Source organism: Lissotriton vulgaris, chromosome 1_1, assembly GCF_964263255.1.
Source record: "Lissotriton vulgaris chromosome 1_1, aLisVul1.2, whole genome shotgun sequence".
Classification (NCBI taxonomy): domain Eukaryota; kingdom Metazoa; phylum Chordata; class Amphibia; order Caudata; family Salamandridae; genus Lissotriton; species Lissotriton vulgaris.
The window spans coordinates 971,812,814-971,835,963 of record NC_141685.1 but is presented as its reverse complement, the minus strand read 5'-3'; the positions used below and the strand labels follow the sequence as shown (position 1 = coordinate 971,835,963).

At 44.9% G+C, this 23,150-nt stretch overlaps 1 protein-coding gene across 1 annotated transcript in view; it reads left to right on the top strand.

The window, feature by feature from the left end:
• Window positions 1-14,885: 14,885 nt before the first annotated feature.
• LOC147748315 (uncharacterized) overlaps window positions 14,886-23,150 on the top strand; it is a 102,204-nt gene continuing 93,939 nt past the window's right edge. Inside the window, exon 1 of the mRNA XM_086960141.1 lies at window positions 14,886-15,025. Coding sequence (XP_086816267.1) covers window positions 14,915-15,025 — 111 coding nt within the window. The 5' untranslated portion in view covers window positions 14,886-14,914. The remainder of the gene's footprint in view (window positions 15,026-23,150) is intronic.

Below are 23,150 nucleotides of genomic sequence, written 5' to 3'. Positions count from 1 at the left end.
GGGGGCGTGAGGACTGCTGCTGGCATGCTGAAAAAAGCATTTTCCACCACTGCCAGCACCGCTGTGGTGCCTCCGACCGCCATCCTAATAGATCCCTTAGTCTCCTATGAAGAGTTTTCCCATTCTTGCCATCCTCCATGCTGAAAACTTTGATTCAGACATTAGTGCTAAGCCGCCTGGACTACTTCAATGCGTTGCTGATTTCAGCCAAAGAAGTTTCCTTGAATAAATTGCAGGTTGTCCAGAAGACTGCGGCCCGCCTGGTCACTAATGCCCTTCCTAGAACAGCTTCTCTTCCCTTACTTCAAAAGCTCCATTGGCTCCCTGTACGGAAAAGGATAAAATTCAAGATCTGCTGCATTATTTACAAATCTTTAGATGACCTGGATCCTTGCTATCAATCGGGCAAATTTGTCAGATACCAACCATGCAGGTCCCTCCGGTCAGGGTCCAAAGCACTTCTGCACATCCCAGGCTTTAAAAAAGCTTGCATGGGTGGCAAATCCTTCTTTCATCTAGCTCCCCTCTATTGGAACCAACTTTTTATCCTCCTATGCCAATGTACTGATTTCCTGGTATTTAGAAAGCTCCTTAAAACCCTATTGTTCTGAATCATCGCTCCCTGGTTGGTTCAGCAGTCATAGCGCAGAGATACCCCTAATGAGGTGATTTGGGAGCTTTATAAACCAATAAATCAAAATTAAATCAAACCCAGATCTGTGGCTGGGGGTAAGTGTCAGCCCTTGCTCACTTTGCCACTGGATTCAAGCTAGCCTGGCTGATGAAAGGTGTTACCCAGAAACCGGTCCCAGGATGCTTGTTTCCAGATCCAGGGAAGACCTGGCTTGGCAGTTTGGGCTGGACTGTTCCAAGAGGGTCAGAGTCAAGACTGCTTAGCATGTAGCTGGGTCTGAAATGAGGTGGCCAAGTGAGCTAAAGAATGATGATGGATTCAACCCAGATCTGTGACCGGGGTTGAACGTCTGAAAAGTTTCAGTTCTCCATTCATCATCTCCTTGTGTTTGCTTTATTTGCTCTAAGTTGGCAGGGTATGCCCAGACGTGTGTCCCTTTCTCACTTTGCCACTTAATTCAAGCCAGCCTCGCTGATGAAGGGTGTTACCCAGAAACCGGCCCAAGGATGCTTGTTTCCGGTCCAGGGAAGACATGGCTTGGCAGTTCGGGCTGTACTGTTCTCATGAGGCACAGGGTCAGGCTAATTTGCATATGGCCATGTCTGAACTGGGGTGGCGGAGTGAGCTAAAGAATGATGATGGATTAAACCCAGATCAGATCACTGGGGTTGAGTGCTTGCAATGTTTAACACTCATCATCCCCTTTGGTTTTGCTTTGTTCGCCCTATGTTGGCAGGTTATACCCAGACGTGGGTCCCTTGCTCACTTTGCCACTGGATTCAAGCTAGCCTGGCTGATGCGGCTGATTAGCCAGAAACTGGTCCCAGGATACTTGTTTCCTGTCCGGGGAAGACATGGCTTGGCAGTTCGGAAAGGACTGTTCCCATGTGGCACAGGGTCAGACTGATTTGCATATGGCCATGTCTGAACTGGGGGGCAGAGTGAGCTAAATAATGATGATGGATTAAACCCAGATCAGTTGACTGGGGGTGAGTGCTTGCACTGTTCAACACTCCATCCATCATCCCCTTTGGTTTTGCTTTGTTAGCCCTAAGTTGGCAGGGTATGCCCAGACGTGGTTCCCTTGCTCACTTTGGCACTGGATTCAAGCTAGCCTGGCTGATGACAGCTGTTTAGCCAGAACCGTTCCCAGGATGCTCGTTTCCGGTCCAGGTAGGCCTTGGCTTGGCAGTTCGGACTGGACTTTTCCCATGAGGCACAGGGTCAGACTGACTTGCATATGGCCATATCTGAAATGGGATGGTGGAGTGAGCTAAAGAATGATGATGGATTAAACCCAGATCAGTTAAATGGGGGTGAGTGCTTGCATTGTTCAACACTCCGTCCATCATCCCCTTTGGTTTTGCTTTGTTCGCCCTAAGTTGGCAGGGTATGCTCAGACATGAGTCCCTTGCTCACTTTGCCACTGGATTCAAGATAGCCTGGCTGATTATGGCTGATTAGCCAGAAACTGGTCCCAGGATGCTTGTTTCCGGTCCAGGGAAGACATGGCTTGGCAGTTCGGGCTGGACTGTTCCCATGAGGCACAGGGTCAGACTGATTTGCATATGGCCATGTCTGAGCTGGGGTGGCGGAGTGAGTTAAAGAATGATGATGGATTAAACCCAGATCAGTTGACTGGGGGTGAGTGTTTGCATTGTTCAACACTCCGTCCATCATCCCCTTTGGTTTTGCTTTGTTCGCCCTGTGTTGGCAGGGTATACCCAGACGTGGGTCCGTTGCTCACTTTGCCACTGGATTCAAGCTAGCCTGGCTGATGCGGCTGATTAGCCAGAAAAAGGTCCCAGGATACTTGTTTCCTGTCCGGGGAAGACATGGCTTGGCAGTTCGGGCTGAACTGTTCCCATGAGGCACAGGGTCAGACTGATTTGCATATGGCCATGTCTGAACTGGGGTGGCAGAGTGAGCTAAATAATGATGATGGATTAAACCCAGATCAGTTGACTAGGGGCGAGTGCTTGCATTGTTCAACACTCCTTCCATCATCCCCTTTGGTTTTGAATAATATATCAAGGGCAAGTCGATTTTGCAAAACCATAGATTGGACCCCAACCAGTTCAGTATTGATCAATAAAAATCCTCCAGCAGTGTCCTTCGATAAGCGTTCCACCACTGTGGATAATTTACAAAGTCTTTGTGTATTCAGAAATACTCCAACTGAAGGTATCAATGCACTAAATATATTGCCTACAATTTCTGAAAAACTAGTCCCTTTCTTGCGTGTTAGTCCATTATTTTCTTCATTGCTTCCAGTGATTCTTTTTACATGATATACTTTAGGGAATACTATTCCTAAATAGCAACTCCCATACCAATGGTCAGGCAGCCTAAAGTAAGCTTTGTTTTCACAGACATAATAAACTCCAGGAAATACTGGATCTGTTCCACCTTTTAGTCCCCATCCCCCTATTATCAGAAAAGTGTGCTCACATTCACTGGAACCAATAAATATATGGTTATATTCTGTTTTTAACCTATGTAGACATATTTTCCCTTTCATTTCAAGGTCTAGGTTAAAAGCAGCATGAGTCTTGCCAGTTGCAATAAGGTCTTCTCTCTCAGCCCACTTAGGTATCTGAGGTTTGGGTTCAGAGGCCCTTCTATGGAAATCCTGTCTCCTTTTCTCTACTAAATTGAAAAATATATTTTCTTCTTCATGTAACTTACATGTTAAATTGTGCTTATATGCTTCAGCTATATCTATTGTTTTCATTGTAAGAAAATATTCACCCATGAATTGTGAATCTCTACTGCTAAGGATGGTGTTCATGTTTTTACGCAAGGGAGATTCGGAAAAAATCACATCTATGTTAGAATAATAATATTGTAACTTTCCAGCTCTGTAAAATAAACTAGCTAAAATACTACATGGGATACCATATGTAAATGGTAAATGATGATATGTTACTCCTTCTGCGACTGATGTCGGCAATTTCATACATACCTAACAATCGCTAACTTACATGGTTTCTACATAGTGTACTAACAGGTTAGCAAAAACATTTAGATCTGTATAATTTTTATACACGCTGTGATGTAAATCTGTCTCATCTGGTGCTTCTAATTCTACTCTGTCTTGCTTAATGTTAGCTACCTTTCCATGTGAATTAGTGTCATTCTGTTTGTTTGCGGTCATTAGCTAGGGAATGGCTATTGTCAGTACTAACCATACTATAAGTACTATAAATGTGCTACAGATACACATTCTACAGCATCTTTTTACACAATTTAGTTTCGGTTTTTCAGCAGCTCTATTGTCAGCCATTTTAGACTTAGGAGATCTCTCCCCTCTTTTTTAACTTTTCCTACAGAATACAACCTGGGGAGTTATTTCTTCAAGTTGGTCATACTTCTTTGTCAATTCGATCAGCATTTAATTCTTCATCACTATCTCCACTTATTTCCAGATTCTGGAAATCTTCAAGAATCGCATATGTTCATTCAGGACCCTTGAATTTATTATTCAGTCTTTTCAATCGTGGGCTGCTCCTTCTTGGCTTTCCTGTTAACGGTCCAGATTGGCTAGTTACTTCATTTACTTGGTCAGGTTCTTCACTTATTGTCTTAAGGTGATATTTCAGTCTCTTGATAATACTAGGCCAATTATCACCTTTCCTGGGTCTTTTAGCTTGCACTGTGCTTTCAGTTTCTTCAAGTTTGTTTTCGTTGATTTGTGGCACAACTTGATTATTTTCGTCTTCTGAATTCACCTCTATCTGATCTTGTCCAGGGCTTATTACCTTAGCCGTTTCTGCCTGGATGTATTCTTCTTTTCTAATCGGACCCTGTTCAGGATTTTGTTTGATTTGGCTTTGTTCTTCTTCTTCTTTGTTAGAACTGGGATTTCTGGTTGGCTAAGGCTTACGCCAAAGCCAGGCAGAAACCACCATTCTAGTCAGGGCAAGAGAGTCACACGCCAAGATAACCCCTGCTCACCTCCTTGGTAGCTTGGCACGAGCAGACAGGCTTATCCCGGAGGCAATGTGTAAAGCATTTGCGCATGCACACAAAAGCAACAGCATCCTAGGCACACCACAAAAGGAACTCCACACAAGGTTATATAAAAATAACTTTTGTATTGTCAAAACACATCAGATAGTAATCACACAATATACATTGTGCCAACTGGAACAGGCAATATTCACAAGGGATTGTTTACACCAGGACAGGGCCACGTGGGCCACTGTCAGAATCAGCACTTAGTAGAACTAGCACTTAGAATAACTGTCACACCAACTAACAATTATAGATCACAACCAGTAACCACTGGTAACAGGTAGGTACACACTACGCAATACTAATAACCATAGGCATAGATCACGCATGGACACATAACCTCTCTAGAATAAACTATACTAGGCAAAACAACCTCCTAAACATGAAAACACAGTTGGAGGTATCACAGGCATAATGGCATTGCACATTACGCCTAACTCACATTTGGGCCTGATCAGTAAAAATACAGTAGGCAATCTCCTCACTAGTCTAAACACATTAGACCCTACCCCCTAAGCATAACTCACCTTTAGGGGCGTAAATCATAGTGAAACACAATCTCACTAACACAAACCTCCACAGAAAAAAACATCTCTAGAGGTATCAATACAGGGTGCGTAAAACATACTAAATGCATTACATTTCCTAGCACCACATCACTCGAGCTCGCCGGGAGGTTTATTTTCCACGCTTGCGATCGGCAACTTGATGTTGCTGATTGGGAACGAGGAAAAAGTCTCGCCGGGATGTCATTTTGCCTCCTCGCGGTCACCAACTTGACGTTGAGGACCACGAGCAAGCAAAAAATGACCGCTGCACTGCGCTACGCGTGTTTGCACTGTGCTACGTGACATTCGCGTAGTGCGAAGTAGCGCAAACTACACGAGCGTAGCGTAGTGCTTTGCCCAGGCTTAGTCGAGACACTCTTGATCAACTTCATCTTTTACCTCTTCATGATATGGATCTGGCAACAAGGTTGCTGGGTTTAGGACAGTACATCTGACTGTCTTTACATTCTCAGCCCCTAATATGACTCGCTCATATTTAGTCAGTAGAATAGGAGTAAGGTACTGAGTTTGTGTTCTTGTCAACAGAATTACGACTGAATGTGGAATGTACACCTTTACAGGGTGTCCCATTACAATGTATTCACTTTGTTCCAGACTCATGCACGTTGCAGCTACAGCTTTTAGACACCCTGGCAATGCAGATCCCACTGGGTCAAATGTAGCACAAAAATATGCCACAGGACGTCGCATTAAGCATTGTCTCTGTATTAGAACTGAAAGTGCACTATTATGTCTCTTGTCACAGAATAATGCAAATTCTTTTGAATAATCTGGCATACCAAGAGCAGGTGCTTCACACAGACAGTTTCGTAATTTTACAAAAGCTGTCATGCTTGCATGATCCCACTCTACTGGATCCTTTGCTCGTTTATTGGTCATTTGTATCAATGGTTTAGCTAGTACTGCAAATCCCACAATCCACTGCCTGCAATAACCTGCGACTCCAAGAAACATCCTAATTTCTTTTTGAGTCTGTGGTAACTGCATATGTCTTATTATTTTTACTCTTTCTGAGGTCACTTTTCTGACTCCTCTTTCTATTTGGTGTAGCAAATATTTGACCGAATTTTTGCAAAATTGCAATTTTTCTGGTGACACTTTATGTCCACCTTCAGCCAGGTGATTTAATAATGCAATTGAATCAGTAACACAATCACTTTGAGTTTTTGATGCGACCAATAATGCGTCAATGTTTTGCACCCAAACTGATTGCCTGGGCAACACCAGAGATTCAAGACATTTTTTCAAAATTTGGTTAAAAATCGAAGGACTTTCAGTATACCCTTGTGGAACACGATTCCAAACGTATACATGCTCATCAAATTCGAACGAAAATAAAAATTGGCTATCAAGATGCAATGGAATGGAGAAAAAGGCATTGCATAAATCAATTACAGTAAACCATCCTGCTGTCCACGGTATCTGGTATAAAATTACTGCTGGATTTAGCACTTTCGGACAACATGTCCTGACAATTTTGTTAATTTTCCTCAAATCTTGGACAACCCTATATTTCCCGTTTCTTTATTCCAATTATCGGCGAATCACAAGGGCTACTGATTATTTCGTTTACAATGCCTTGCTCAACCTATTGATCAATTTCTGTTATTACACCAGCTTTAATTTCCAGGCTCATTTTGTGTTGTCGGGTATTTGGATAAACTGCACCTTCCTTCACAGTTACTTTTACTGGGTCTACATTTGCCATTAATCCTACTTCCTTTCCGGTAAAATCCCACACATCAGGATTTACAGTAGTTTGGACCTCTTCTGGTAACTCGTTTGGTGTCACAATGGAAAACATTTCATTCACTTCTGTTCCCTGTTTTGCTAACATGATCTTGTATACTCCGTTTTCATCAGGAGTCTGAATTTCAATGCCATCCAGTGTGCAAAATATTGTGCAGTTCATTTTGCACAATAAATCCCTTCCTAGCAAGTTCATGAAACTTAAGTCACACACAACAAATGTGTGCATCTCTCTAAAGTTGGCAATACATACCTCCGATTGTTCAGTAATTGGGTTTCCTAATTTGTTTATTAGAAACACCCACTACTTGGATCGCTTCTCCCAAGAGGGGTAGGTTTGGGATGTTTGTTGTTCTCACAGTAGAACGGGTAGCACCAGTATCCAATAAGAAGGTGATGTAATTTCCTTCAACCTTACCATCTAAATATGGACCTGACTGATCTACCAGCAAGGATGCGGCAAGTACGCATTCCTCTACCTCCACTCTCAGGCACCGTCATTGTATGTCATTCTCAAAAAATGAATCCTGCAAAAGAAACGGTGGGGTTACTGAATTTTTCTTACCACTTCCCTCCTGGAATCCGGTGTCCACACTGTACTTGGCTTGACTCACAAATTTGGCATAGGGGCAGGTGGCAATCGACTCTGTACAACCTGCTGCGATTGCTTCATGAACACCTTATTCTGCGCCTTTGGATTTAAATTTTGATTTTGGATATTATTACTCTGTACAAGCTTACACTTGTTTTTCGAATGCCTCAATTTTCCGCACCCGTGACAGGGAAACTTTTTCTTTCCCTCTTCTCTGCTCATTCGCCCTTTTGGTTTGCCCCCACTATTTTCACCTTGGCCTTTACCTTTTCCTTAGTTTTCTGCCTGATTACTTAGCTGAAGTTCTTGCTGCTTTGCTAATTTAACTTGGGCCCACATAACCTTTTCTTCTAAATTATTTTGTCTATTGTCGATCTCATCCCCACAGTACTTTGTGTACTTGAGGATTTCATCTACGGGCTTTGCATGCCAGCATAACATGTGCTGTTTAATCATTTGTGATATTTCCAACCTTAATCCAGACACAAAACAGTACACAAAATGTGTCCTGTCCTTGTTTTCAATATTCTCAAACCAGCTGTACTGCTTGAACACCTGTAAGAAACGTTCATAATATGCATGTACTAACTCATCCTTTCATTGAGGTGTTCTGTCTATTTTTGTCCAGTTTCCTTTGGGGGAATCTTTCCTTTCAGGAATGTAATTACCGGATTATATTTTTTCATTACCTCAGATGACAGGCCTCCTGTCTGCATCTCTTGGGTACTCATCATTAGGCCAATCTATGTCAAATATACCATCTAAATCCTTTAACAAAACTTTCTAGACTTTCACAAACCTTTCAACTTACCTGTACCATTCTACTGGTTTTTCTCTAAGCTTCGGGAAATCATTTGTTACTGATAAAATATCCTGTCTGTCCATGGGACATGTACATAACCTCCTACCGGAACTTCTCTCATTGGGCATAACCTTTCAAATGTTTCTGTTTCTTTCATTAAATAATCAGATGACATTCAATTTGTCTGTGCTTCCTACTTTTTCTTTTTCCACCTAGTTTTCCATCTATCCAAATCTCCCCATTTTTGTAACAATGTTAACAATTCCTTTATCTGACACATTCATATTCTCTAAACCTTTGTCTGCTCTATATGGTTTCTGCAATACTTTGCATTTCCCTACGTCGATGCCACTTTCTGAAGTTAAATTCATTAATTTTTCATGAAATATTTTCGTATTTCGGGTTATTCTTCTGCATATGAATAACAACTCTTCTTCGCTGAAAGTATTTAATCTTTCTACCCCTACATTTCCAGCTATCATTTCTTCCAATCCCACTCTTAATTTAAATATAGCCAATATCTTTGGCTGTGCTTTTTATTTTTTTTATTTCTCATGTCCATCTTTCTATTTCTTCTGGGGTTACTACAGTGGCACTTTTTGTCCCTGTGGATGTTTCAATCTGTACCTCTTTTGAGCATCCGGGTGGGATTTTTCTGAACAAATCGTTTATTGGCTCTCTTATTGGCAAATCTATTAATTAAAGTATCTACTCACACTCCCTTGCCTAATCTTCAATTATTATATTTTCTGCTCTGGGTTTTGTGATCGGTGTAGTCAGGACAGGACTTTTAGGACAATTTTGCTTATTCCCATATAAGAGAACAACAGGACCTATAGTCACTGAATGAATGAATGAAGCAGAACTTGTATAGCGCTATCTACCCGGAGGCCTCGTAGCGCTTATGACAGAGATTCAATTAGCAAGGGCACAGGGCAGGTCAACAGAGTGTAGTATACAAGTGTGTTTTTAAAGTTTTCCTAAAGGAGAGATGGTTTAAAGTTTCCCGCAGAGGCAGAGGAAGGATGTTCCATATCCTTGCCGCAGTGTGTGAGAAGGAGCGGCCACCCCATCGAGCCTTCTTGACTCTGATGGGAGTAGCCAACTGAGAAGAGCTGGACCGAAGAGGACGAGATGGAGCATAGGGAGTGACCAGGGACTGAAGAATTGCAGGGCCGGTGCGATGGAAGGCAAAACCAGCTCAATGTGATACCAGCCCCCCTGCCCCCTCCCTCCCCCTCCAGCTACGGGGATATTCTACATCAGAGGGTGCTTCTGTGAGCTGTTTAAACTGTGTTTACTAGGGACTGTGCACTTCGTTTTTTGGCCAGGAAAGGGAGTAAAGTTTTATTCAAACAGTATTGTTAGATTTCAAGTTAGTGAGGCCTTTACCTGCAGAAGTCAAAAGTGTGGAGAGCCTTTCTGTCTCCTAGGAGATTCTGAACAGGAGAAGCAACTTCCAACCCCCTGGCCAGCAAACCTTCTCTGAGGTCGCTGGGTCCTTATATGGTCTGCTAGTGGTTGATACATGTGTACACTGGTTGGTGGGTGTATCTGGTGTTTCTATTGGATTAGGGTAGGTGTCCTCATTGGTTGGGTATCTGAGCGTTCTGATTGGTTTCTGGGTCTGTGATTCAATCAATGTAGGGTTGGGGCTAGGGCTAGGGTTAGGATTTCTATTGGAAGTAGGGACTAGGGCTTCCTATGCTATTGATTGTTGGGAGTAGGGTGGGACTAGGGCTAGGGTTAGACCTTTAATTGGAAGTAGCGACTAGGGCTTCTGGTGTGATTGGTTACTGGACTAGTTGTGGAACTAAGAGTGGGGTTAAGCTTTCTATTGGAAGTAGGGACAAGTGCTTCCTGTGCCATTGGTTGCTTGGACTTGTGTTGGGACTACTGGTAAGGCTAGGGTCTCTATTGGACGTAGAGATCAGGGTTTTTTTTAACTGATTGGGTGCTTTGACTAGGGATAAGATTGGCTGTAAGGTCCTGGTCTCTTATTGGTTCTGGATTTTTGGGCTAGTGTCGTGATTGGATAGTGTTAGGGCTAGGGTTCCCATTGGCTGAAAGGGTCCCCTGATTATTAGAGTTATAAAAGGCCAGGGTTAGGGTTTATCAGCCCGGGCCTTCGAGGCTAAGGGCAGAGAGGACAAGGGCAGTTGCTGTTCGAGACTGACCAGGACCAGAAATGCTGCCCAATATACTTACCTCCTTTATGTATCTATATACTTTCAATGTACTTATGGATCTATATATTTATCACTTTCTTCTAATTTAGCATTTCCAATGCACTACCCTATCTCTTATCCTATACATCTATCAATATATCCTCTACATCCACTCTCATTTATCCCAAACCCCATACCACTATTATCTCCAAAATAACCCTTTCTAGACTCACTCCTACTTTACCCCTCCTTGCATCATCTGACACCTCTTTTACTATACCGATCCCCTAAAACAAACCTTTCTAAACTCTTCCCTCTTTTCTATCCCTCCCCAACCCTTCTCAAACTAAATAACTGACTAACATATCCACCACTAAAATTACTTTCATGTTTCACCATACTAATTCAACACTAATCCTGATGGGTTCCAGAGTAGTATGCTATTTGCGCTTCAAAACCCCATCAGGGGTAGCAAGCGCTATATGAATACAAACCTCTTTCCCTCTTCTATCCCGCCACCTACCTTTCTCCACCCAAATAACTGAATAACATATCCACTACTCAAATTACTTAATATTTGACTATACTAATTTTCAACATTAATCCTTTATGGGTTCCGGGTTGGCGTGCTACTCGCCAGAAAAGTGCTTCAACACCCATCAGGGGTAACAAGTGCTACATGAATGCAAACCTTTCCACCACTTTTATCCCTCTGCTATCCTTCTCACTCCAAATAACTGACTAATATCCACCACTGAAATTACTTCATATTTCACCATATTAATTCACCACTAATCCTTTATGGGCTTCCTGAATAGCGTGGGTCAACACCCCATCAGGGGGTAACAAGCGCTATATAAATACAAACCTTTTTTCTCTATCCTTCTGCTATCATTCCAAATCCAAATAACTGACTAACCTATCCACCACTTAAAAATGTGCTTGCATGTTTCACTACACTAATTCAACACTAATCCTCTATGGATCCTGGAGTAGCGTGCTACTCTCCGAAAAAGCGTTTTGACGCCTCGTCAGGGGTAGTAAGTGCTATATAAATGCAATTACAATACAATACAATAAAGAGTAAAATCTCATGACGTTGGTACCTGGGAAGGGTAAAAAAGGATAACGATACAAGGACATACCACACAGAATTATATTTACCTAGAATGGTGTGAGGTCCAACACCTGGCCAAGGAGCTGGAAAAGGGACTCCCGAGTAGTCAAGAGCCAACAGTTCAGGACAGGCTCAGGACAAGGGACATCTTCTAAGTGCAACACCAGTGTTGAACCCCTCTCTGATACTACTCTCCTCGATTCTTTCCCTTCTGGATGGACAGATTCTTCTCCTTCAGCGATCTCTCAGGCTCTTCTCTCGCTCTCCGTCTATCCTTTCTCGATTCTTCTTTCAGAGTGCTCGAACAGCGTCTCTGACCTCCGTGGCATCCGCCGTCATCTGCTTCAGTGACGGGTCGGTGACAGGTCTGTGACAAGTGTGACAATCTAACTGACTGAGCCTACCTTAGTTATACTATTCTAAGTGTATGTACCACCCTCCAATGTTTCAAGATTCGTGAATCCCCTACTTCTGATTGGACAATGGGATGGGGAGAGGTCATCACACCATACTAATGTAATGTCATTTCTTAAGCATATTGTTCAATATTCCTGCCCCTTAATTTTGCTTTCCCATGCTTTATTTCCAACCATATTTCTTGTTAATCTCTTCTACTATAAATACAAAATTTGACTTCTCCTTCCTCTCTCCGGGTCAAGAGGTGGTGTTCCCAGGCGCTCTCTGGTTAAATCGTCCTTGGCTGGGTTTCAATGTCACAGCACAGAGTTTGACAGAGTCCAATGCACTTGCGCCTAACCAGGCAAGATGGAGATTTCAGTCACCCTCCAGGCCCAAATACGAACTAATAACAAAGTTAAAGAAAAACATGTTAGAATACGAAAATAAATGAATGCACTGTATACCACTTATTCCTACTCTAATCCCTTTAATTTATTTTAACTATTTTATTAGCAGTTTAGTAAGACGTGCAAGGTTTTAGTTTAAGCATAGAATGTGAGGTTCAAGCGGCCATCTTAAATACTACTGCGCAGCTGCAAAAATTTCCCACCAAAGCGAAAGACGTCATACTACGTAGATGCAGTAGATGCGTGTGCAGAAGATTCCCACCTTTTCAGCAGCCATTTTAAGCCACACAGATTACTTGTTAGTAAAGCACATTGAAAAGCTTCCCCTAGATTGTGTAAAAGAAGTGTAATGCAATTATTAGTATTTCACGACACATGTTGGTTACATTATTACATGTTATTCGAGAGGATTGCATCTGAGCAAGTTTCTTACGTACCCAACCTGGCTCCATCATATGCAGCCACAGGCAGACATCATCTTGCCTTACGGGATAAAAATCGTCACCTATGCAGATGATACCCAACTGGTAATCTTCCTTAATGGCCCACATAACCACCCCTTTGACTTGGAAACCTGTCTGGAAGTGGCTTCATGGATGGAAAACTCCTGCCTCAAGCTAAACGGGGGAAAGACCGAACTAATGCTGCTGGGCAAAACCTCCCGCCTGGACCTTAAACAGATCTGGCCAAACTGCCTGAGACCAGCCCCCTCCCCCAAACCCAAGATAAAAAGCCTGGGTGTTTGGCTGGACAGTTCCCTTAAATTCGAAGACCAGGCGGTAAGAGTAACAGGAGAATGCTTCGGCACTATGAGACTGCTGAGCAAGTTTTTCCCCCTCCTGCCAATAAGTGCCAGGAGGACCCTGATTCAGTCCCTGGTCCTATCACACCTGGACTATGGAAACCCCTATACCTTGGAGCTCCAGTCACAACGCTAAGGAAACTCCAAGTGGCCCAGAACTGTGTGGCCAGATTATTGATGGAGTTACCGAAAAAAAAATCAGCCAAACCAGCCCTGATAAAGATACACTAGCTACCTGTCTCCAATAGTTTCAAATTTAAGACCTTGTGCATAGCCCAAAGGAAATTTAGGGGTAATAGCCCAGCTATTAATAGAACTCTGATCACCCCTTATCTCCTTCGAAAATGCCTCTGCTCTACCCATCTCCACTTAGCAGTGACCCCGAAAAATAAATAGGGCAAGAAATTGAGGTAGGTCATTTGTCTACAACGTGGCCAGACTGTGGTACACAATGCCCCCTCCCTTCGAGTTGAATCCCATCTGCTTCCCTTACGAAAACTTCTTCCAGCAACCTGGTGCATAGTCTGTTGTAAACCCATGTCTAGACGCAAGCACTGGGACGCCTTCGGGTAGCTATGCGCTACATACAAGCTACTAATAATAATGTGTGTACGTCACAAGCATGCTCACGCATGTAGCTTACTTTTAACTTGTAATGTGTTACATGAGTGTCATAGCCGCATTCTTTCTCCATGGTATCTGCAACCGTATCTCCAGATGCGGTTGCAGTTTCATTGATGGCGAACCTGAGGCAAGAGCGCTCCTGCAGATTTGAGAATAAACTTCGTGCTCTTACCACGTCTTCCTCTTCATCATTTGTACTCAACAGTCAGCTAGGCGTGGTCAGAGAATAGATGACCCTGCTGAAGCAGGACACCACGCAACATATACCAAAGCTGTGAGTGTTTCGTCATTTGATTAGGCCTCAGAATATCTTGTGCCTCTCAAAACGAAGACAACACATCACTGGCCACCACACTACAGTGCTATCGGTGACGGTCCAAAGAGTTTAATAGTTCCAAAATTATTGACAAAAAAAACCTTGTTCATTTTCCTCGCAATTGATTCGGAGCAATAAACAAGTTTCCACAGCTTCTCCTTATAGATCACTCGTTTCCAATGTGTTGTGTATGTGCGACTGAGGGTAGGTCTGACCAGCTACTCTGCCTCAATTGTTCTGTGCTACTACAGAACACCCCCCCCCCCCAAAAAAAAAGCATAATCGGAATGCTCTACGGAATGTCATTGCATCACAGAATCTCATTATATCTAACCAACACATAACTCTCCCACAATAACAGTGCAAGCACGGGGCACGACTTAGGAGGACAGCGAGTGGTCTGTTCCTCAATGCATGTTATCACTTGGTCTCATGCCTACTCCGAACTACTACATTGCCGCCGAAGTTATATGATACAGCTCCCTTCTCTTTCCCTAGAGAAACGCGGGTCGCACTAGAGCCTGCGCAGTAAAGTGCCTGGCTCAGACAATTTTTCTGACATTAAGTGACACTGGCTGACTCCACATCCAATAAGCACGTCGGACTGCCATGCAACGCACTAGGATAGGCTGAGGCACCAAGATGTTCCAATCCTAGATCAATTTACGTTTCCATAGCTCCTCCCACTACTCGAGGACTGCCCGAATATGCTAGAGCCATGGGATTGGCTGCCGTTCGACCCGGAAGTACTGAAATTACGGACCAGTGTCGTCTGCAAGCATATCAGCAACGGGCAATGGATGATGGGTTGAATTTACGGATGGTCCATGTAAGTAGGAGGCAAGTGGTCACCTTCGGACCTCTCGTTTCCAGTTGCACCTCTAGTGCGCTCTGTACAGGAAGTGTGTAATGTTATCAGATGTATTGTGTATAGGCAGTATGAACCACCACTAGCATTCACCTATATAGTAATCTGTGTCTGAACTATGAGCCACATGTCCCCAGATTCGATACTAGGTTCTGTGTTCCCCGGGAGTGTGTATTACCCGATCATACATCAATTACAGTAGCTGTGTAGAGAGCAGAGTGAATGCCATGTGTTTATTTTTCAATTGGTCCACCGTATACCGTCTCATTTTCTCTGGTTCTTCTTTAGGCTTTCTGACTTTGTTTATGTTGTGTCACTTCTCTAAATATCGGTAGCTTGTGCTGCGATGCCCCTACGGAACCTGTTTTGTCAGATGGGATGTCTCTCGCTGCCAAAAGGCGTGTTGTATCTGTTCTTTGTTGTTTGAGGGGGTATTTACCACTACTTGTGTCCATTCTGTACTTATTTTAGGTAAACTTATATTCCTGATTAAGTGCTGTACCTATTCTCTGAGTGATGGCACATTTCACCACTGATTCTTCTATTTTTCAGTGGAAGAGGGAATCTTGTACTGTAAGCTTGCTTTACCAATTCCAGTCTTTTACCTGTTCTATGACTAAGGAAAGCTATAAATGCGAATGGTTAACTATTGTTGTGCTTTAGGTGGGGGAGGGAGAACATTCACAGTAGAACCCCAATGTTGTCCCTGTATGTTATTTCTTTGAATAATGTACTCAAACTAACTGTAATACTCTTGACCCATAAACTGGTGTCAAAAATATTGATGTTGGGCAAATATTTTATTTCACGGAACCACCTTTTTCTTCAAATTCACAATGACGGCACTTACAAATATGTGACTTTAGTGTGTCTGCTATACAAAAAATTCCTTTATTTGATTTAATAGACTAACCCTTTGCTCAATGTATTATATAAATCTAGCCTACATGAAAAATAAAATGACCCTCATAATTGCCTCTTAGTTCACTAACAGCATTGTCATCAGGGCATAGGTAGAAATGTTTCTCAGTTCATTTTTAAAAACTCGCTTTTTTAATACACCAGTAATGGGGAGGACCCAGCTCAGGGGCGGCTGGTGACATTTGAAAGTGGTGGTGCGTAAACTTTTTTGCATATTGCACCGCAGCGATCGAGCGCAGCGAGCGAGCCCGAACCACCTTGCATCCATCTCTACATCATTCATGCATCCACCCATCTATCCATATTCCCACCCACCCTGCATCCATACATCATTCATTCATGCATCCACCCATCCATCCATCATGCATCCACCCATCATGCATGCATGCCTCCATACATCATTCATACATCCACCCATACATCCACCCACCCATCCTGCATCCATACATCATTCATTCATGCACCCACCCATCCATCCATCATGCATCCACCCATCATGCATCCACCCATCATGCATGGATCCATGCATCCACCCATCCACCCACCCACCCTGCATACATCATTCATTCATGCATCCACCCATCCATCCACCCAACCATCCTGCATCCATACATCATTCATTCATGCACCCACCCACCCATCCATCCACCCACCCATCCACCCATCATGCATCCACCCATCATGCATTCATCCATCCATACATCATTCATGCATCCACCCACCCATCCTGCATCCATCCATACATCATTCATTCATGCACCCACCCATCATGCAAGCATCCATCCATATATCATTCATGCATCCATCATGCATCCACCCATCATGCATCCACCCATCATGCATCCACCCATCATGCATCCATCCATCATGCATCCATCCATGCATCCATCCATACATCCATACATCATTCATGCATCCACCCATCCATCCACCCACCCATCCATCCACCCACCCACCCACCCACCCTGCATCCATACATCATTCATTCATGCATCCACCCATCCATCCATCATGCATGCATCCATCCATACATCATTCACGCATCCACACATCATTCACGCATCCACCCATCCATCCACCCAACCAGCCATCCTGCATCCACCCACCATGCATGCATCCATCCATACATCATTCATGCATACACCTATCCATCCACCCACCCATCCTGCATCCATACATCATTCATTCATGCACCCACCCATCCATCCATCATGCATCCACCCATCATGCATGCATCCATGCATCCATCCATACATCATTCATGCATCCATCCATCCACCCATCCATCCATCATGCATCCACCCATCATGCATGCATCCATCCATACATCATTCATGCATCCACCCAACCAACCATCCTGCATCCATACATCATTCATTCATGCACCCACCCATCCATCCATCCACCCATCATGCATGCATCCATCCATACATCATTCATGCATCCACCCATCCATCCACCCACCCATCCTGCATCCATACATCATTGATCCATGCACCCACCCATCCATCCACCCACCCACCCATCCATCATGCATCCACCCATCATGCATGCATACATCATTCATGCATCCATCCATCCACCCATCCATCCATCATGCATGCATCTACCCATCCATCCACCCATCCTGCATCCATACATCATTCATTCATGCATCCACCCATCCATCCACCCACCCATCCTGCATCCATCATTCATGCATCCATCCACCCATCATGCATGCATCCATCCATGCACCCATCCACCCACCCACCCATCCACCCACCCATCCTGCATCCATCATTCATGCATCCATCCACCCATCATGCATGCATCCATCCATGCACCCATCCACCCACCCATCCACTGAACTATCTCAAGTCATTTGTGCAAGCTAGTTTACTGGAACACCGAAAAACACACACTCTTACTTTGCTGCCGGTCCCGCACACGTCACAGGCTCACAGCGCCCCTGGCCAATCCTGGCGCCAGGGGCACAGGTACCCCCTCACCCGCAGCACGCCCATTAGGGCTCCTGATGGGCATGCGCAACGCCGCCAAAACACAAGTGCGCATGCGTGGGCACGGGTAAAAATTCACCCTCCGTCCCCACGCGTGCGTACTTGTTTTGCCGTCTGTACAATCATGTCAATGAATCAACATGACGCCTGCCCGGCGGTCTGACGTCATGTTGATTCATTGACATGATTGTCATGAGAGAGCTGCGGGCGGCGTCGGGCAGGGGGGGCTACGCCCCAATGGACGAACCGCGCCTGACCCAGCTGCCGTCGATTCTTGCCCTTCGTGACTGACCCATGCCCCCCTTAGATCTCCAGACTGTTCAGGAGCCCAGAGCCCATTTTACAGTGGCAAAGCTGAGTAGAGCACTGAAAGGTCTCCCAGTTGGGAAAACGCCAGACCCAGATAGCTTGGCAGTCTCTTTAGGTCTCGCCTGTCAATGCGCATGCGCATTGAGCTAGCGAGACTATGGGGCCTTAAACAGATTTTAACTACACTGGCGATTTGATGCTGTGCCCGTGCGCTTTTAGGTCAATGCGCAAGCGCATTGAGCTAAAATGCGCGTGCACAGCATCAAATCGCCAGCCATCTGTTGCCCAGCTTGGTGCCGCTCCACCCCCTGCTGCATCAAAGGCTTTCATGGCCGGCCGGCCGGCTGTGCTTTCAGTTTCACGGCCGCCAGGCCGTGTCTCCTTATTTAACTTGTTGACGAGTCAGCCCCTGAAAGCTCTAACTAGCGGTAGTTTCAACAACATTTTATGGATTATGACTTTAGAGGGAAAGCAGGGCCAGCGGAAGGAGCCAGCATTTCAGATTGCTGCTGCTAAAATAATCTCGCTTTGTAAGTTCAGCCATTAAACTCGCAGCTAGCTGCACCTGGAAAGAAAGAATCCAGTCTCTTTTAAATCTCCCGCGATCACCACAATGAATAGGATGGATTCAGGGAAATGTAGTTGCTTGCGTCTTTTAACCTCTGTTTTGGTTGTATTTAATGTTTAATGCTGAATACATTAAGGCACAATCCAACCCGAATTTATAGGAGGATTATGTGAGGCATTTTATCACTGGAGTGTAAGCGTGTACCTTTCTGGTAAGATTCGAAACAAATCGCAGTAGATTTTGAGGAAATGCAGAGACAAAAATAAACGTAAACAAAGATACTACCAACCATGTGCGTCTGATAAAAAGCTATGTAAGTAGTCTAGGTGTGACGAGGCACCTGGTTTTAAAAGCCACCCAGAAAGCAGTTCTGTTCACTCGGTTTTAAGTACTTTGCTAACCAAACCAAGCAAATTGCCTACACGTTTTCAGCCATTGCAGTCAGTTAAAGCCATTTTGAGCTCAAAAGTTGAAGGTATGCGTGAAGAGTTCGCGTGCCTGTGCTACAAACCTGCTGTGAAGTGTGCACCTGTTCTGCAGTGTTCTGCTCTGCAGCCGCATTCCTTTCCCTCGGCGGCCACACCCCCCGGCCGGTGAATGGAGACATAAGGGTGAGTTTTCATTTCTTTTTTGTGCATGCTTTGTGTTTGTTCTTGCGTCGGGCGTGTATATGTAACTGATGTAGACTGCTACTCGTGTATGGGCAGAAGGGGGCGAGCTCTACTCTGGGCAGACCCAGCCTGACAGGCTCCCGCAGGGCGTGCGTTCTTGGTTCATTGTCTCGCGCCAGGCAGCTGGAGGGGTAAAAGTTAGTTACTTCCTGGTGCTTTGCTCTGGGATTTATAAGTAGGAGGACTTCATCGGATGTTTACCGAAACGATTTTTATGCGTTTGTGTGTCTGAGTGGTATAATTGCTTCGAAATGGCTAAACGGCAGAGGTCTGCGCGGAATGTAGGAGGCACTTTTTGGAGGGGTAACATTTACTGATGTTGGTCTGCCTCGCCGTGGTTTTGTGGAGGGGGTGTAAAAATCGTAAATGTTGAGATTTCAAGGCGGAGTGTGCATCATTTTAAGCAATGTTGCAAATAAAATGCAATACTCTGAAGTTGATGTCATTATCCATCATGCAAAGGTATATAAACAAAGCATTTAGTAAGTTGCAGCGCCCAAGGTCACATTGTCCCTACCTAGCTTTACCGTCCAAACCCCCGCTTTCCTCTCGTTTTGTTCTTTAAAAAAAAAATCTCGTTTACTGTAGCGCCCCTGCAATGTTCCTCAGGTCCGAAGCATTCCAAATGAAACCGGGGAAGTTTTTAATTATGGTAGGAGTGCTGAAAAAGCAGAAATTAACATAATGAATGTAAATTATGAGACGACCAGACTGACTGAGTGTTACCTAGGGACTGTTATGCAGCACTAAACTACACCAACTTCTGGAAATTCTTTCTCACAAGGTCTGTGCTTCTGAAAGTTATTAGCTGGTAGCCACAAATGTACATAGACAGACGTGTTTACTTTCCTGATTAAAGTGGTATGTATGCGTGGGGCTGGAGAGCAGCTGTGCAGTTTGAGCAGTGCTGTGCTTTTACAAAACAGTGCCTGTGCCCTGGAAATGGTACACGTGTTTTGTTACTCCCACACACACCCCACCCTCCGAGTCAGGTGATGTGTGGTGTAAACATGTCTTGTAAATCAGAAGGTTTGCTTCTCTCCTCTCTCCCTCTATTTACCTCCCCCTGCTCTCCTTTTTCTCCCTCTCCCTATCTCCCCCTCTGCCTGCTTTCCTCTCTCCCTCCCTTCCCTCTCTCTCCCCTCCGTCCTTCGCTCTCGTCCTCCCCCTCTCTCCCTCTACCCTCTCCCCCTCTACCCTCTCTCCCTCTCCCTCTCTCCCTCTCTACCGTCTCCGTCTCTCTCCTCTCTCCTTCTCCCCCTCTCTCTCTCCTCTCTCCGTCTCTCTCTCTCCTCTCTCCCTCTCTTTACCCTCTCCCTGCTCTCCTTTTTCTCCCTCTCCCCATCTCCCACTCAGCACCACTCATCATCACCACTCAGCACCACTACATCATCTCTCAGCATCACCCCGCACCACCACAGCACCACTCGGCATCACCACATCATCACTCAGCGCTACCCCAGCATCACTCAGCACCACCACATTATCACTCAGCACCACCACATTATCACTCAGCGCTACCCCAGCATCACTCAGCACCACCACATTATCACTCAGCACCACCACATTATCACTCAGCGCTACCCCAGCATCACTCAGTGCCACTCCAGCATTACTCAGCGCCACCACAGCGCAACCACAGCATCACTCGGCGTAACCACAGCATCACTCGGCGCAACCACAGCATCACTCGGCGCAACTACAGCATCACTCGCCGCAACCACAGCATCACTCGCCGCAACCACAGCATCACTCGCCGCAACCACAGCATCACTCGGCGCAACCACAGCATCACTCGGCGCAACCACAGCATCACTCGGCGCAACCACAGCATCACTCGGCGCAACCACAGCATCACTCGGCGCAACCACAGCACAGCATCACTCGGCGCAACCACAGCATCACTCAGCGCAACCACAGCATCACTCGGCGCAACCACAGCATCACTCGGCGCAACCACAGCATCACTCGGCGCAACCACAGCATCACTCGGCGCAACCACAGCATCACTCCGCATCACCACAGCATCACTGGTTCAAATATGTTCTTTCAATGTTTCAAGCTGTTGTCAAGCTGTTTTCAAGCTTTATTACAAACTAGCAGCCCGCCCGACCTTGTCCGGGTGCTTTCAGGCTTCCCCCTACCCCCCCTGCTCCGACATTGCCCAGCAGCCCGTGCCCCCGCCTGTCCCGCCCCGTCCCCCGCCTGCCGCCTGGCCTGACCCTCGCCTGGAGGTGTTAGTCTCTGTCCCCCTCCTGCCCCGACCCCCGCCTGCCCCGACATTGCCTTTAGTAACTCCCCATCCCCCGCCTGGGCAGACACCCGCCTGCTTACCTTATTTTCCGCTCCTGAGTGCAGGTCCTCGCCGCTCTGCTCCTCACCGCCTGTCCGCCGCCGCTCCTCCCCCGCGCCATGTTCGCCTCTCCGCTGGTCTCTCTCCGCCGCTGGCCTGTCCGCTGCAGCTCACGTGACCGCTCCTCCCCCGCGCTATGTCCGCCGGTCCTCTGACGCCGGTCCTCGATGTGAGCACGCACGTCGCGGCCGGCGCTACTTTGGGGGGACTATTTTTTTTAAAAATTAATTTATTTTTTCAAATAAGGTGTTTTTTGAAAGTTTATATAGCCTATAACCATCTACACACCCTGCCGATTTCTACGGTGTATCGGGTGTGTAGATTGGCGCAGTGGTTCCCGCGTTTACTTGCCTCAAAGCCTGCACGTTTCTCCTTCATTATAGTAGTATAGATCACAAAAAGCTGTTAATATTTCACTTCTGTTCTTGGATTTTCGTCACAATTAAAAACACTGAACATAATCTTCAAAAAAGTTATTTACAAAAGTTTAAGCTATTGACATTACAAATGAAATAAATTATTTAAGTATTAATTATTTAAAAAAAATAAAAGCCATTGTTATTTGTAATATCAGTACATCTAAGTCACGTAAATACAAAACATGTTGCATTACAAATGCTATAGGTGTCACATTTGCGAAAGTTAGAACTATTGGCATTGTAAATGACAAAGCTATTAATTTAGCTATTTTCAAAAACAACACATAAATAAAAAAAATGTCATAAGACCAATAGCTCAAACTTTCCTAATGCGAGACCTATTGCATTTCCAATGCTTGTTTTATAAGCTTTTCTTCTCCCACCTGAAAGACGTCTTGCTTGAGCTTTATAACTTATTCATGCACTACACCGGCTGAATGCCAATGATTTCTGCAGCCTAGATTACACTTATCCCTAAGCCATGCGAGGAACACACCCTTTGGGCTTTCTATAGGCAATTACATTGCTTAACACAGATGGCAAGCTTTTTTCTAAAATGCTGGCTGACCCTGACAGGGATGTGGAATTTAATCAAATATCCTTGGAAATGATTTCCACTAGTAATTGTAGTTTGGCCGAAGTTAATCTGATTACACAACCAGAGGACGAAGTTGTTGCATCGATCCCGATTAATTATAAAGATTTAACTTATCCTTGAAGCCGAAATATAAATCTGAAAATGCTGATTTAATTGTTCCAGCTCAGAATGTTGAGTTAATGGCTAGATACATAACAAGTTACACTGAATATACCCCCACTAGCAACCTGAGGAAACTGGGATCAAG